The sequence below is a fragment of the Phodopus roborovskii genome, unplaced genomic scaffold (assembly GCF_943737965.1).
Source record: "Phodopus roborovskii unplaced genomic scaffold, PHOROB, whole genome shotgun sequence".
NCBI lineage: Eukaryota > Metazoa > Chordata > Mammalia > Rodentia > Cricetidae > Phodopus > Phodopus roborovskii.
This window is the reverse complement of record NW_026125489.1, coordinates 9,804,231-9,819,563: the sequence shown is the minus strand read 5'-3', so window position 1 is coordinate 9,819,563 and position 15,333 is coordinate 9,804,231. Positions and strand designations below refer to the sequence as shown.

Sequence of the window (15,333 nt, the reverse complement as noted above, 5' to 3'; positions counted from 1 at the left end):
CGTGCAATAGTGGCTCTATTGTCTTGGGGGTAACCAACAGCTGTAATTAAGATCTGCTCAGCAGAGGGAATCCATTCCTGGTACTATAAACCCAGCCAACTACCCATGGCTTGAGGCATCACAGGACCCAGACAAGAACCTACTGCTGCAAGTTTCCTAAACCAATTGCATTCTAAATACTTATCCTTATGCCCACAAATAAATGTAGCTCCCATCCCCATCCAAGAGGCTTCTCTTTGCAACAGACAGAAACTATTACAGATATCCATGACCGGTCAAGATTCAGGGAAGGAGTGAGCATGGGATGCCAAGCCCCAACTGACACATCCACAACACAGTGCCTAATATCTCGGGGCCAAAGGAAACTGTGTAAGTGGAGGCAGGAAGGTTCGAAGCAGAGGACCAGGATGCCCGTGTCTCCCAGATGTGACAGGGGTGCATGGAGCCTCTATAAGGCCTACATAATGTAGAGGGGAGGCTTCACGATGACCTGCTCACCCGGTGAAGAGATACAAATCACCAGTGGTTTTGGACGGAGGGAGAATAAGTCTTCTCCAGCAACAAAATCCCTGATAGGTTTTCCAATCCAAAGTAGATATGATCATATGTATATATGACTAACACTAGATGGACTAAAACATATATAAATATATATATATATATATATTTGTGTGTATGTGTGTGATTATTCTGTTATATGTGTACTTTTATATGTATATGCTTATACTTAACATATGTTTTTCATATCTTGTGTGAACTGTGGGTAGATAAGACAGCTCAGGTGCTTGCTTCCAGGCCTGATGAGCTGAGTTTAATCCCCCAGGACACACATAGTTGTCTCTCTGTCCGTGGGCACACACATAATACATGCAGGGAAATTTTTGATCTGTATGTTGTCTTCCTCTCAGAGTTGAGTTGGGGGCCAATGGATGTATGGGGATGAAAGTGTGCGGACTCTACAAATAAGCAGGATAGAAACGGGAAAGTGGGGGGGGGGGGAGAACGGGAGATGGACTGACAGCACCGGAACGGACTGTCCGAGTGAGTACCTGTAAAACAGGAGATGGACTGACAGCACCGGAACGGACTGTCCGAGTGAGTACCTGTAAAACGGGGTGCAGATATAGCTTTGTTTTTTCCATAGGAGGCTATCAAAGAGACAGAGAAATCCTTGGCAGTGTTCCGTACACCTGACCTCACCACCATGTTCAGCTTTCCAGACCCCAGGGCAGCAAGCAGATGTCTGCCTTGTCTTCCTGTCAAGCAGACAGAGAGGCAGGAGTTCAAACCCTGCTTAAGGCACTCCTGTTAGAACATATGGATAATATATGTGTGTGTTATACAGTTAACACATGTGACATGATAATAAGAGAATAGATTTCTTTTTTTCCTTTTGTAGTTATTTTTTGAGGGTTTCTTTTGGTTTTGGTTTTTCAAGACAGGGTTTCTCTGTGTAGCCCTAGCTGTCCTAGAACTCGCTCTGTAGACGAGGCTGGCTTCGCACTAACAGAGATCCTTCTGCCTCTGCCTCTGAGTGCTGGGATTAAAGACACGCACCCTTAAAGCCTCTCTCTTCTGGCCAAACAGGATCAATACATTCCTAACAGACAGCTCTTACTGCCTTATTTACACACAACCCCTTCTGAAGGCCTTCCTCCCAGCAACAGGGCCCTGACTAGCTGTTGAATGTAGGGAATTAAAAGAGTTTTAGCATCCTTCTGCCTCTTCCTGCATGGGTGACATGTTATGGGCCTTCTTGGTAGATTTGTTTCAAAGTGGTAACTTTCCTAACTCCACTAGGAAAGAAAGGAGAGGGTCATTGTCCCCACCTGGCACCTGTGGTCCCACATCATTTATTTAAATGCATCCGAGAGAAAGAACAGCCAGACTTCAGACAGGGTGTCCAATGTGCTTTAATGTGGGTGAATAGAGAAATCGCCACACCGACCTATTAAAATTCTGTTTTTCATATACGCACTCATGAGCTCTGAAAAATCTGCTGTGCTGAAGGTCTTTATACAATTTTAAATAGTGTTATATCCTTTGGGAATATCCAAAGACTTACTCAGAAATGATTGAATATTTTGATCTCACGTAAGGATGTTGATTACATTGATTATGACTAAAAGTCGGCTCTCCCGAACCCTGTCGAGTACAGTTGAATGACCTGATTGAAGCTGTTGGCTATCAAGGTCCGTAGGTGTGTAGCATCTCTTTATGTGCGGGAACCACACCTCAACCTTCCCTCCGGACTACTGCCAGAAGAAAGAACCAGGGCCTCACAATGAGAGCATCTCAGAACACGGGCAACATGTTACCTCACCATAAAATGAACTTGTAGTCTCTCAACTCCAGACTTCACACTCTGTGTGACTAGCAGAATACACTCCAGCCTATCTGAGAACAGAAAAATAATAATGTATTCCTTCTGGGCTTGAGTCTATCTCCACACAAAAATGCCAGCTAAGCCCTTTAAGAAATAGGATGTTCTGTCCTTTCTAAAATATGCTGATTTCAAGACAAATGTGGAAAAGTTGAACCTTTCCTAGTAAAAGGAAATACTCAGTACTTTGTCCTTTGTTGCTTAGCAACCAAGGGCTATAAATGGTTTTTATGATTATAAAGGCTCAATAACTAATGTGAGCATGTAAAAGTTGTAATAACTCCCTGGAGACAGGAGTATTTCCTCGAAAAAGAAATATATGGGCCTGTGTACAAGCTTAGATTAATTCTTGTCTCAAAATTAAAAAAAAAAAAAAACCAAGTACTTTGATGTTTTATTCCACAGTTGCAATATAATAAAGATCCATAACTAGTATTGATTTCCCCCATTTCAGCATTATTCCTCACAACACTATAAAACAGATGCTATTATTCCCATTAGGCAAATAGAAAAAAAAAAAAAAACCCCACTGACCTGAAAGGTTAAGTCAGTAGCCGAGTTAAGTATTTTAAGTTAACAACAAAAAAGCAAAAAAGCCAGGGTTCAAAGCCAGGCTGCTGAGGAATCTTAGGAGATGTATTTCTCAGCTTACAATATTTAAAGCTTTGAGAGCCTTGGACTGTAAAAGTGACATTAACTCCAACTATGAAATAACACAAATATATTTCTCTCTGTTGCTATACATGACACTTGTTTCTTTTATTGCTAATACCAGGGTAACAAATCCTGGAGTATCATCTTGCTGGTCTTGTCTTCAGTCTGCCTACCCCAAATGCCAAGATCAAGAATCAATATTTACTATCAGACTGCAGGGCAACCCAGCTGCATAAAGTCCCCAACCAGTTGGTGTTGATGTTCCTGCGTTTTGTATTAGTGGTTACTTTGTCTTGTCTTTCTTTAGTTCTGTAACTACTTTCTCTGTAGAATAGTGCATTGCCTCCCGTTTTTGTTTGTGTGTTTTGGTTTGTTTGTTTGTTTTGGGGGACAGGGATTCTCTGTGTAGCTCTGAAGCCTGTCCTGGCACTCACTGGCCTCAAACTCACAGAGCTCCATCTGTGCTGGGATTAAAGCAGTGTACCACCACCGCCTGGCTAGTCCCTTACCTCCTAACCATGGTGCTGGCTTCGCCAGGCAGCAGGAGAGTACCAGCTACTCACAGTCCAGAAGAACTTCATATGCAAACTGTACAATATATGAATATCTGGATGCTTTAGCAGGAGCTACAAATTCTACAACCACTGCCACAGACACCCTCAATAAACTTTTCAGAGTCAGGCAGACTTCTGTGTAAACCCAAGCTCTGATATCCAACAACACAGTATCTTACATAAATCTGTTCCCTCAATCGCAAAATGGTGATGACGATGTTACCTGTTTATTGTGTTGGATGCGGGCGGTAGGGTGTAATATAGGGATGTGGGTGCAGATCAACGGTATAGAGCATTTGCTTCTCATGTGTGAGGTCTTGGGTTTGATTTCCACATTGTACCACAGAACCAAACATTCTCTAAATGACAACGATTTTTTTTTTTCTCCAATCATAGCCTGCTTCGGAAAACCATAAAAATAATTTTTCTTAAAATTAATAGTGCTGCTACGTTGCATGATGACCATGTGCTAGGCATGACATGGGTCCTAGTTGCTTCCTGTTGCTGTGATAAATGTTCGGTACCAGTGCGGGAGGTCAGGGCGGGAACACGGGAGGCGCCAGGGAGGAAATCGGCTTACTGGCTTGCCCACCCGGCTGCTCTGCTATCTTTCTTATATGGCCTGGACCCACCTGCCCATTCCTGGTGCCACCCAGCTGGACCCTCCTACATCAATTAGCGATTAAGAGAATACCCACAGGCCAACCTGATGGAGGTAAGGATTCAACTGAGATTCCCTTCTTCCAAGTACGCCCAGGTTTGTGTCAAAAACATAGTTATACAACACACATCTATCAATAATTAAGAAAATGTCTCCATAGACACGGCCGCAGGGCAATCTCATGGAGGCCATTCCTGCGTTGAGACTCCCTCAGATAACTGTGGGCTGTGTCAAGCAGACAGCTAAAACTAACTAGGACATATTTTTTACATGTTTATCTCAGCCCATTCCTCAGGAGTACTTCAGTGCAAAAGAAGCAATATTTGAACCCAGAACAATCTGGAAATAAGCCTGCGCTGTAACTGCGATGTACCTCGGCACCACAAATGGAAAGGAGGGGCTCAGAGTCAATGCATGTGATTTATGGAGATGCCCGGTTCCAGAGCTGAGGGGAAGGGCCTGCTGCAGCGTCAGTTGGGAAGCCACTGTGCTCAGAGTCCGGCAGCCATTCCCACACCCCAGGCTGCTACCTGACAGTGTTTTCCAATGCCTGCCCTCTCACTCAGAGCTCTCGCGACCGTCCACTCCATCTGATGGTCAACAGTGACTGTCGGGTGTGGACCCCACCTGACAAGACAGCTTGAGTCTCAGTCTGGACCTCTTAGCTGTGGACTTTGGTTTCTGGGCCCTTCACCCCAGGTGGCATCTCTACCACACACCGCATTTTCCAATGAATACCATACTACCTCCATGATCTATCTATCTGCCCCCAAAGAACACCTTAAAACAACAACAAACAAAAAATAAACAACAACAACAACAACAAAACCATCTGGGAGGGGAAAACCTTCCTGAAAGCTGTCCTGACTTCCGCATGTGAGCTGTTGCCGGTGCATGCCCGCAAAGAGAGAGCAGACATACACAACCACACACACACACACAGAGCAGACACACACAACCACACTCACAGAGAGAGAGCAGACACACACAACCACACACACACAGAAAGAGAGAGCAGACACACACAACCACACACACACAGAGCAGACACACACAACCACACTCACAAAGAGAGAACAGACACACACAACCACACACACACAGAGAGAGCAGACACACACAACCACACACACACACACAGAGCATACACACACAACCACACTCACAGAGAGAGAGCAGACACACACAACCACACAGAGCAGACACACACAACCACACTCACAGAGAGAGAGCAGACACACACAACCACACTCACAGAGAGAGAGCCGACACACACAACCACACAGAGCAGACACACACAACCACACTCACAGAGAGAGCAAACACACACAACCACACACACACACACAGAGCAGACACACACAACCACACTCACAGAGAGAGAGCAGACACACACAACCACACTCACACAGAGAGAGCAGACACACACAACCACACTCACAGAGAGAGAGCAGACACACACAACCACACTCACAGAGAGAGAGCAGACACACACAACCACACACACACACACACACAGAGCATACACACACAACCACACTCACAGAGAGAGAGCAGACACACACAACCACACTCACAGAGAGAGCAGACACACACAACCACACACACAGAAAGAGAGAGCAGACACACACAACCACACTCACACAGAGAGAGCAGACACACACAACCACACTCACAGAGAGAGAGCAAACACACACAACCACACACACACACAGAGAGCAGACACACACAACCACACTCACACAGAGAGAGCAGACACACACAACCACACTCACAGAGAGAGAGCAAACACACACAACCACACACACACACAGAGAGCAGACACACACAACCACACTCACAGAGAGAGAGCAGACACACACAACCACACAGAGCAGACACACACAACCACACTCACAGAGAGAGAGCAAACACACACAACCACACACACACACAGAGAGCAGACACACACAACCACACTCACAGAGAGAGAGCAGACACACACAACCACACTCACACAGAGAGAGCAGACACACACAACCACACTCACAGAGAGAGAGCACACACACACAACCACACTCACACAGAGAGAGCAGACACACACAACCACACACACAGAAAGAGAGAGCAGACACACACAACCACACTCACACAGAGAGAGCAGACACACACAACCACACTCACAGAGAGAGAGCAGACACACACAACCACACTCACAGAGAGAGAGCACACACACACAACCACACTCACAGAGAGAGAGCAGACACACAACCACACTCACACAGAAAGAGAGAGCAGACACACACAACCACACTCACAGAGAGAGAGCAAACACACACAACCACACACACACAGAAAGAGAGAGCAGACACACACAACCACACACACACAGAGCAGACACACACAACCACACTCACAAAGAGAGAGCACACACACACAACCACACTCACAAAGAGAGAACAGACACACACAACCACACACACACAGAGAGAGCAGACACACACAACCACACACACACACACAGAGCATACACACACAACCACACTCACAGAGAGAGAGCAGACACACACAACCACACTCACAGAGAGAGAGCAAACACACACAACCACACACAGTACAGTAAAAACGAGAGTCCTGGCTAAGCACTTTAGCTCCAGTGACGCCAATACTCAAGAGGCGGAGGCGGAGGCGGAGGCTCAGGTCTGAGGCCAGCCTGAACTATCTTGTAAGACTCAGACAGAGAGGGGAAGGAGGGAGAGACCTCCAAACAGGACAAGTTGAGGTTCAAGCAACCCACATTAATAGATAATTAGGAAGAGTCATTAAGAGTTACAACTTTAGCCAGGCATTGGTGGTGCACGCCTTTAATCCCTGCACTCTGGAGGCAGAGGCAGGCGGATCTCTGAGTTCAAGGCCTGCCGGATCTATAGAGAGAGTTCCAGGACGGGCTCCAAAGCTACACAGAGAAACCCTGTCTCGAAAAATATTAAAAAAAAAAAAAATTACAACCCACTTCTTAGTTTGAGAACTGCTCATTTGAATGTGAGCCCCTCGAGCATTTAAGTGCTCCCAGTGATCACCTTCAGGAATGTATTCCCGTGTGACAGTCTCCAGAGCTGCGTTATCACCCTCGGAACTGTGTGACGTCGCTGGAAAGTGAAGGGCACGCAGAAGCCAGTGCAGTCTGGGTTAAGAAGAGGGGAAGCCCAGCTTGCATGTGAGCATCCATAGCTGTAAGCACGGGTCTGGAGCTTGTCAAAGGCTTGCGCTGTGCTGGTGAGTGGGAACCCTGGGTGAGCTTGTGATGCGCAGCTGTGCTTCGGGAGCAGACATGGAGGAGGGGGAGGGTTCCCAGGGAGTGAGAGGGACAGGCTGAAGGCACAGACACCGTGGATATAGCTAAGGGACTAAACAGAAGGTGATAGTGACAAGTGCAGGCAACTTGTCCCCGAGGCCCCGAGATAAGGCTTCCAATGGGCTCTAGCAATGGGAAGGCACTTCAGAATAAATGGACACAGAAACCAGGCCACGGTGTGCCAGGCGTAAAGGGGAAGCAAAGATCTCATGCGTGTTTATCAGAGACTGGGGATAGAAATGGAAGACGCAGGTGGATGTCTGGAAGTAGAGAGAGCATTGGAAGAAGAAACCCAGACCAACAAGATAGCACACCACTTGCCACCAGGCCTATCGACCTGCAATCTTTCTATCTCTAGGACCCATGTGGTGGAGGAGAGATTGACCTGCCAAGCTCTCCCACCTCTACACACGTGCTGTGGCATGCTCCCACATATGGATGGATGGATGGATCATGATGATGATAGATACATAGATAATAATGATGATAAATAGACATATAGATGATAGATACAGAGAGGGGGCAGACAGATTGTGGTGGTTTGAAAGAAAATGGCCTCCAAAGGGAGTGGTACTATTAGGAGGTGTGGCCTTGCTGGAGTAGGTGTGGCCTTGTTGGAGGAAGGGTCACTGTGGAGGCGGGCTTTGAGGTCTCAGATATGCTCAAGTCACGCCCAGCGAGACAGACCACTCACTTCCTGTTGCCCTTGGATCAAGATGTAGGACTCTCGGTTCCAGCACCTGCCTGCCTGCACGCTGCCATGCTCCCCGCCATGATGACAGTGGCCTCAGCCTCTGAACTGTAAGCCTTCGACAGGTCTCAGGGGCACCTAATCTCTTCCATGTCTGGGCTCTAGAGCACCCCAGTGACCACCTGGGGGCTCTCTGTAAGGACAACCATTCACAGATACACATTTCCACCCCAGCCCACATGGAACCATATCCCAGGCACTCAGCCTTCCTAATGCTGGGACCCTTTAATACAGCTCCCCATGCTGGGCTGTCCCCAAACGTGGCACCTCATAACTGTAGTCTTGCCACTGTTATGAACTATAATGTACGTGTTTCTGGAGACAGGTTTGCTGAGAACCACTTATTTAGAGTAAAGCAATCCTCCCCCACACCCGAACTTGAGAGCAGTTAGTCTAACAATAGCACTGTGCCAACAGTTCTACTCTATGAAGCTTCTTCCAAATAACTGGGGACTTGGGGGTATTTTTCAACACATCTTTATAGAAGGTTAGGACCTAGAACAAGCCTCCATGTATAATAAGAAGCAGCTGAACTACGGATCATCTCAAATACAGGTGGTTTTCCCATGCACGTGTGCCTCAGGCTTGGGAGGGAGAAAAGTCTTTTCCTTGTTCTTCATTTCTGCTTCCAGAATTCTCTATTGTTCATTGCTCCAGGTCATATGTCACATGGCAAATGACTGGTCTACCTCCTGTTAGTGGCATCAACCAAATTCTGGCTCATTGTGCTTTTCTTTGGAGAGTTTCTGCTTTCTCTCTTCCTCTCTCCAGTGCCATAACCGCTGATGGCTTCAACATCACCCCATAGTACTCCAACCCTCGGTGGGGCCTACAGCAACTCACCCCCAGCTGTTATCACCACCAGCTGTGCTCACCTCCAGCTGTTCTCACCCAGCTGTTATCACCACCAGCTGTTCTCAACCCAGCTTTTCTCACCTCCAGCTGTGCTCACCTCCAGCTGTTCTCACCCAGCTGTTCTCAACCCAGCTGTTCTCACCCCCAGCTGTGCTCACCTCCAGCTGTTCTCAACCCAGCTTTTCTCACCTCCAGCTGTTCTCAACCCAGCTGTTCTCACCTCCAGCTGTGCTCACCTCCAGCTGTTCTCAACCCAACTTTTCTCACCTCCAGCTGTTCTCAACCCAGCTGTTCTCACCTCCAGCTGTTCTCACCTCCAGCTGTCCTCACCCCCAGCTGTCCTTACCTCCAGCTGTTCTCACCTCCAGCTGTTCTCAACCCAGCTGTTCTCACCTCCAGCTGTTCTCAACCCAGCTGTTCTCACCTCCAGCTGTTCTCATCCCCAGATGTTCTCACCTCCAGCTGTTCTCACCTCAATGGAGCTACAAGTCATGGTGATCCTGTCAAGATATTAGTATTGCCCACAGCTGGACCCTCCCTCAACAGTGACCTTTCAGCCACTTGCTATCTGGACGTGCTTAAGCAAGATATTTAACTTCAGTCTCAAAAAGGTTCACGGGGAAGAAGAAAACATGGGTTGAAACCTCTCTAAGTAAAAAAGAAAAATGATAACCTTAAAAATAAGATTGCAAAAACTACTGGCCTCTTTGAACCGGGCATACTAATTCGGCACAGCCACAAACAGAGATAATGTGATTACCTCTAATTTACACATTGGGGCACATAAGCCCTGAGAGGTTCACTCATCCCTAGTCCTAGAAATAGCACATTGCAAAAGCACGATTCACGACCAGGATGGCCGACTCAAAGTCCATGGTCTTAATTACTGCCCTCACTCAGCACATAAATGCTCAATAAATTACAACTATTATTACTAATTAGCTTGCAGACTCGGGGTTGGCAAACATTTTCTGTACAGAGCCAGGTGGTAAGTATTTTCGGTCTTACAGCCCATATGGTCTCTGTTGAAAGCACTCGGTTCTACCGCCAGAGCATCAGAGCAGCAGTGAGCAGCAAGGGCATGATTAGGTGTGTTCTGTTAACCCTTATTGGCATTCGCGAGCTTCCGTCAGATGTGGACTCTCGGTCATGACTTGTGAACCTCTGCTGCAGGTCAGCATGAATTAACTGATGACAAGTGTAATTCTCTCTGTAACCCACAGGGAAGTTAAATGCGACAGAGGAAAGTAGTGTAACTTTCTGCTGTTCGTTTAAAACATACAACAAACAAACAAAATGCTGAAATCCCACCACTTAGAGGGTTGAGGCAGGATTTTTAAGGACTTTTAGTTTGATTCGAGATCTTTGAGACAACGCCCGAGTTTCCAGGTTAGCTCTGTTAGTTAGTGCCTATGTGTTGAACAATCCAAGTCATGGGAGAGGCTGTCAGATACCCAGGCTTAACTCTAACCTGGAAAGAAGACACCAATCACAACTCCCAAGCACCAACGGAAACCTCTTAGGAGGGTGTATCGGGGGAAGAGGCTGAGGAGCCCATAGGTCTCACATGCAGTGGAGGTCAGCGCTAACCCTCCTGTGCCACATTTGAAACTAGAAATTGCCTTCACTAGGAGCTCCGTCCTGCATGGACCATGGTTTCTACCCAACCGCCCACATCAGACAGAAGCTTGCTGATAACTCTTCAATTGCTCTCTTGACCTGGCTGCTTCTTTCTGTTCTTGACTTCTTCCCCTCCTGGAAGGTCCAGGTTGCCTCCACACAGAAGTAAAAGCCAGTGTTGCAGATAACAAGCTCTGCCTCTTTAGAGAAACCTCAGGCTGGAGGCAACACTGTGTCTAAAATTCTAACCAGAGATTAACCAGAAGGTAACCTTTCTGACCCTTTTGGTCATAACAGCATCAGTGTTCGGTGAAAGCCTTGGAACTCATGACCTCACAGAGGTGGGAGATGGTCCTTCTGTGTCAGCCCAGGTTCTGCTGGGACAGAAGGAACCGATGGGCACTGAGCACTTGAGACGGGGTCAGAGTGGGGATCTCAGTGTGAGAGAAGGAAATCAAGAGGCCATCTGATGGTAGGGTACTCTCCACCCACAGGAAAATCTTGGCCAGGGTCAACTCCAGCAGTGGGCAGTGTCCGCCCTACACACCGTGTGACCCTTCCCTTGAAAAGCCAGAAACATCAACAGCGGACCAGAGTTGGTTTCTCATTTTTGAGAAAGAATACACAAGAAACACTTAAGACAACTGTCTTGTATCCTGTCAATACATTGTATCCTGAACCAAATGGTGAGCCTCTGCCTCTACTTCCTCCTCTATTCCAACCCCATCTGGTCTCGCTCTTCTTCTTCTAGAGAAGGTTTTTACTCTTTCAGGTTTTGGAAAAGGAAACCATGAAAGCCTAGGGAAGTAAAGGTTTGCACACCACGCTAGCTACCACTTAAAGGAGGTAGAATAGCCTTGGCATAGAGAGGTCCCTGATGTTTGTTAAACAGTGGGGGGGCACTTTAAAAGTGTGATTTCCACAGCTTGTGCCTCTACATGTCCCCAAGGTTTGCCACCTGTCCTGCTACACCCTCAGAGCAGGGATGCTGGCAAGCTTTCTGTGCATGGAGAAGAGACTCTCTCACCATCAGAGAGGCTGCACTGTTCACTCTGAGGTTAAAACGCAGACTGTGTTAATGATAGTGGCGATGATGATGGTGGTGGTGATGATGGTAATGATGGTGATGATGATGGCATACTACATAGAACAGCTATTCCAATGACCACAGAAGAGATTTGTGGAAACCGGATCGTGGCGATCACTATGACAAACAGGAACATCAGGCAGATCATGTGAGTCTAAAAAGCTCTCCCAGGAAAAGCAGAGGGCCAGAGCCCAGGTTGCCTCAGTTGTAGGAGACAAAGTCTACCTTTCATGTTTATGGAATGAATTGGTAGTTTCTGTTTTAAAAGAAAAGTACAGCGGCAACGTAAGCTGGAAGTTTGTTGCCTACTACCTCAACCACAGAGCCATGGAATGCAGCCGCAGCAAACAACGGCACAATGACATTAGTGGATAGGGCACGTGCCAAGCACTGCCCAGGTGCATGATGTCAAACCTGGCCGCCATTACGGGCGGGACTCCCCGGGACCAGATGCGGGACCAAACAAGCAAAGTGACTCTCGTAGCCTAGCTTAACCCTGTTGCCATTTCCAGCAAAATCCAAACCATAGAAGTCCCTCCTTGTGTCCGTTCTTCTTAGCTGTGACCTAGAGTCTTGACGTGACTTGTCCCTCATCAGTACTCAGCACTTGTCAGGCTTTGCATTTCAACCTTTAAATATCTCTCCTTGCCATGCCCTTCACTGGACTAAAAAAACCCGCCAATATCACTTCTCTGAGTGAACCCTAGACATCCTGTGTCGGTACTCAGGCATCTGTACGGGCCTGTCCTTGGGGTTCGGACAGGATACGTCCGCAGCTGCAGCCACTAAGAGCTCTGCCTGTGCACAGTCACTACGGTCCCTTTTTAAAAGGGCCCTGCCCACCTCCCATCTTCTCTCTTTCTCTCCCTTCCTCTCTTTGTCTGTTCCCCTTTCTCCTCTCTCCTCCTCTTTCTTTTCTTCTCTCTCCTGCTGCTCCCGTCTCCAGAGGTCGGTCTCCCCCTCTCCCTTTCCCAAACAAAACAAGCAGACAAGCAAAAAAAAACCCTCTGCTTGAACCCTGTCTCATGAGTCTTTCGAGTGCCGCTTTTATTGAATTACACCTTCTGTGAAGCACCCTGGCATGTGTAAAAACTCGGCCACATTTCCCTTCCAGAGGAAGTCTGAGCCAGGCTAATGCATCATAAAGGGGTTAACAGAAGGCCAGGTCTTCCTAATGTATTCAAAAAACCCACTGTTACAAGAATGTCTTCCCAATGAAATGTGAACAACAGTACCACCATCTTGGGTTCTGAGAAGGAAGAAAGCCTGTGTAAAGATGCTGGTGTCAGTCAGACCCCACCAGGGAGAGGAGAAACTCAGCCACAAGAGCAACTGACTGTCCGTTACACGTTTTCAAGTGCTGGGAATGAGGAGGAAGATGGAGCAGGAAGGAGGTATTCCTTTGCCATTTCAGGCTGTTTTGAAATTAATTATACTAAATGATACATTTTAATTAAGATCTTACTTTTTTGTTACACCCTAAAGTCATTTTGGAGAGAGGACAAATCCGGCATTTCTAAAACACAAGGGGTTAGGAGGAATGCGTCCTAATAATGAGACACAGCTTGGGTGGTACTGCAAGCATCCACTTAAGTAACAACCAATCAGTGGGAGATGGGATCCCCCACCCCCCAGATCACCGGCTTGTGCTATCAATGGAGTGGATAAAACCTGTCCTTCCAGCTCAGGAGTTATCTGATAGTATTCTCCCAATGGCGAAGAGTAAGCCGATGCTGAGAGGCTGCAGAGTGAAAGTGAGCAGGGACATTGCAGAACCCTGGCAGCCACTGGGCTCTTACCTTCAAAGAACTGCTGTAGGGCCTCGTTCTCATCTAGCACGTCCATGCTTTGCCCTCCTCAAACGAGGGCTGTCAGGCCTCAGGAAGTAAGTGCTGTCTGCGGGGCCTCGAAGCCTATGAGTACTCCTGGGAAATCGCCATGCCCTTTTCACAGATGTGAAGCATCTGCTCAGCCATCAACCTGAGCCTGTAGAGACGGCTAAGTTCTCAAATGGGATTGGACGACAAAAGGGTGTGCGACCACACGAGAAGAAAAGAATTACCAAGACCAAGAGGGAAGTAGTGACAGATCCATCTCTCTTAGTTCAGGAACTGTTTCTACTTTGCCTCTGGTCTTTGTTTTAAGGACCTTTGTCCTTAGTGACACATGTAATTACATAAATGGGCAATAAATGCCCAGCCTTATCTCTTATGTGTCCTGTACACACGGTTTCTATCTTCACCTTCATCAAGCAGATCCATTTAGCCACCAAGGAAAGATACAGTTGCGTTCTTAAACCCCAGAAAGGACACATATCAATATAGTCATTTTCATCGGTGACAAAAAAGGCTTGGTTACTGCAAAGACTTTGTGAGAATAAAAATAATTTGTTCCATATTTTCAAATGCAGGGTGGGAAATTGCATTCCTCAGTACAGTCTACTTCTTGAAAAGGAATCCCTATTTTTAAAGGTATAGACTGAGTATGGAAGTCCCTTTATGCTGCACACACAGAGCCTTATTTACTTGTCTTTGATTTCCCGTAGCAAGTTCAGCTTCACCCAAGTCAACTGGGGGGAGGGGGGATGAATTCAACAGTCCTGCTCCATCTATCAGGGTTTTGTGATAGAATGCATACGCACATCACTGGCTGGCCGTGGGCTTGGCTTCCTCGCATGGGTACATCTTCCACGCATGTTTTAATGACAAATAAGCACCTATAACCCTGCTGCCCAAGGCAGGAGCTAACACCCTGACAAACACTTGTGCAGACATTTGTTTCTCCCCCAGCTCTCCGACACCCACAGGTGACATTCTCCTGATCCATATTACTACTGATGGTCTAAATTTAGCTACGCATGTGCATGCGTACACACACACGTACACACACACACACATATACTCACACACACACTCATACACTCACACACTCATACACTCACACACTCACACACACACATTCACACACTCATACACTCACACACACTCATACACTCACACTCACACACTCATACACTCACACTCATACATTTACACACACTCATACACTCACACACTCACACACACACTCACACTCATACATTCACACACATACATTCACACACACTCATACACACACGTACACACACACACACATATACTCATACACTCACACACACACACTCACACACACACTCACACACACACTATACACTCACACACTCACACACACACACACTCACACACACACTATACACTCACACACTCACACACACACACACACACACACACACCCTACACAGCTGGCCTTCCTGAGAAAACACATGTTGGTACCATGCAACACTCCATTATGTGAACATATATCTCCCTATAGACACTTCTGATTTTTTTTTCTAGAACATTCTTATGTATATATTCTGGGATATGCCATGCAAGTATTTCTCTTGAGCAAACACC

The 15,333-nt window shown here is 46.9% G+C and overlaps 1 protein-coding gene across 1 annotated transcript in view; it reads right to left on the bottom strand.

The window, feature by feature from the left end:
- Myrfl (myelin regulatory factor like) overlaps positions 1-13,744 on the bottom strand; it is a 90,684-nt gene extending 76,940 nt beyond the window's left edge. Inside the window, exon 1 of the mRNA XM_051176278.1 lies at positions 13,699-13,744. Coding sequence (XP_051032235.1) covers positions 13,699-13,744 — 46 coding nt within the window. The remainder of the gene's footprint in view (positions 1-13,698) is intronic.
- Between the last annotated feature and the right edge of the window lie 1,589 nt (positions 13,745-15,333).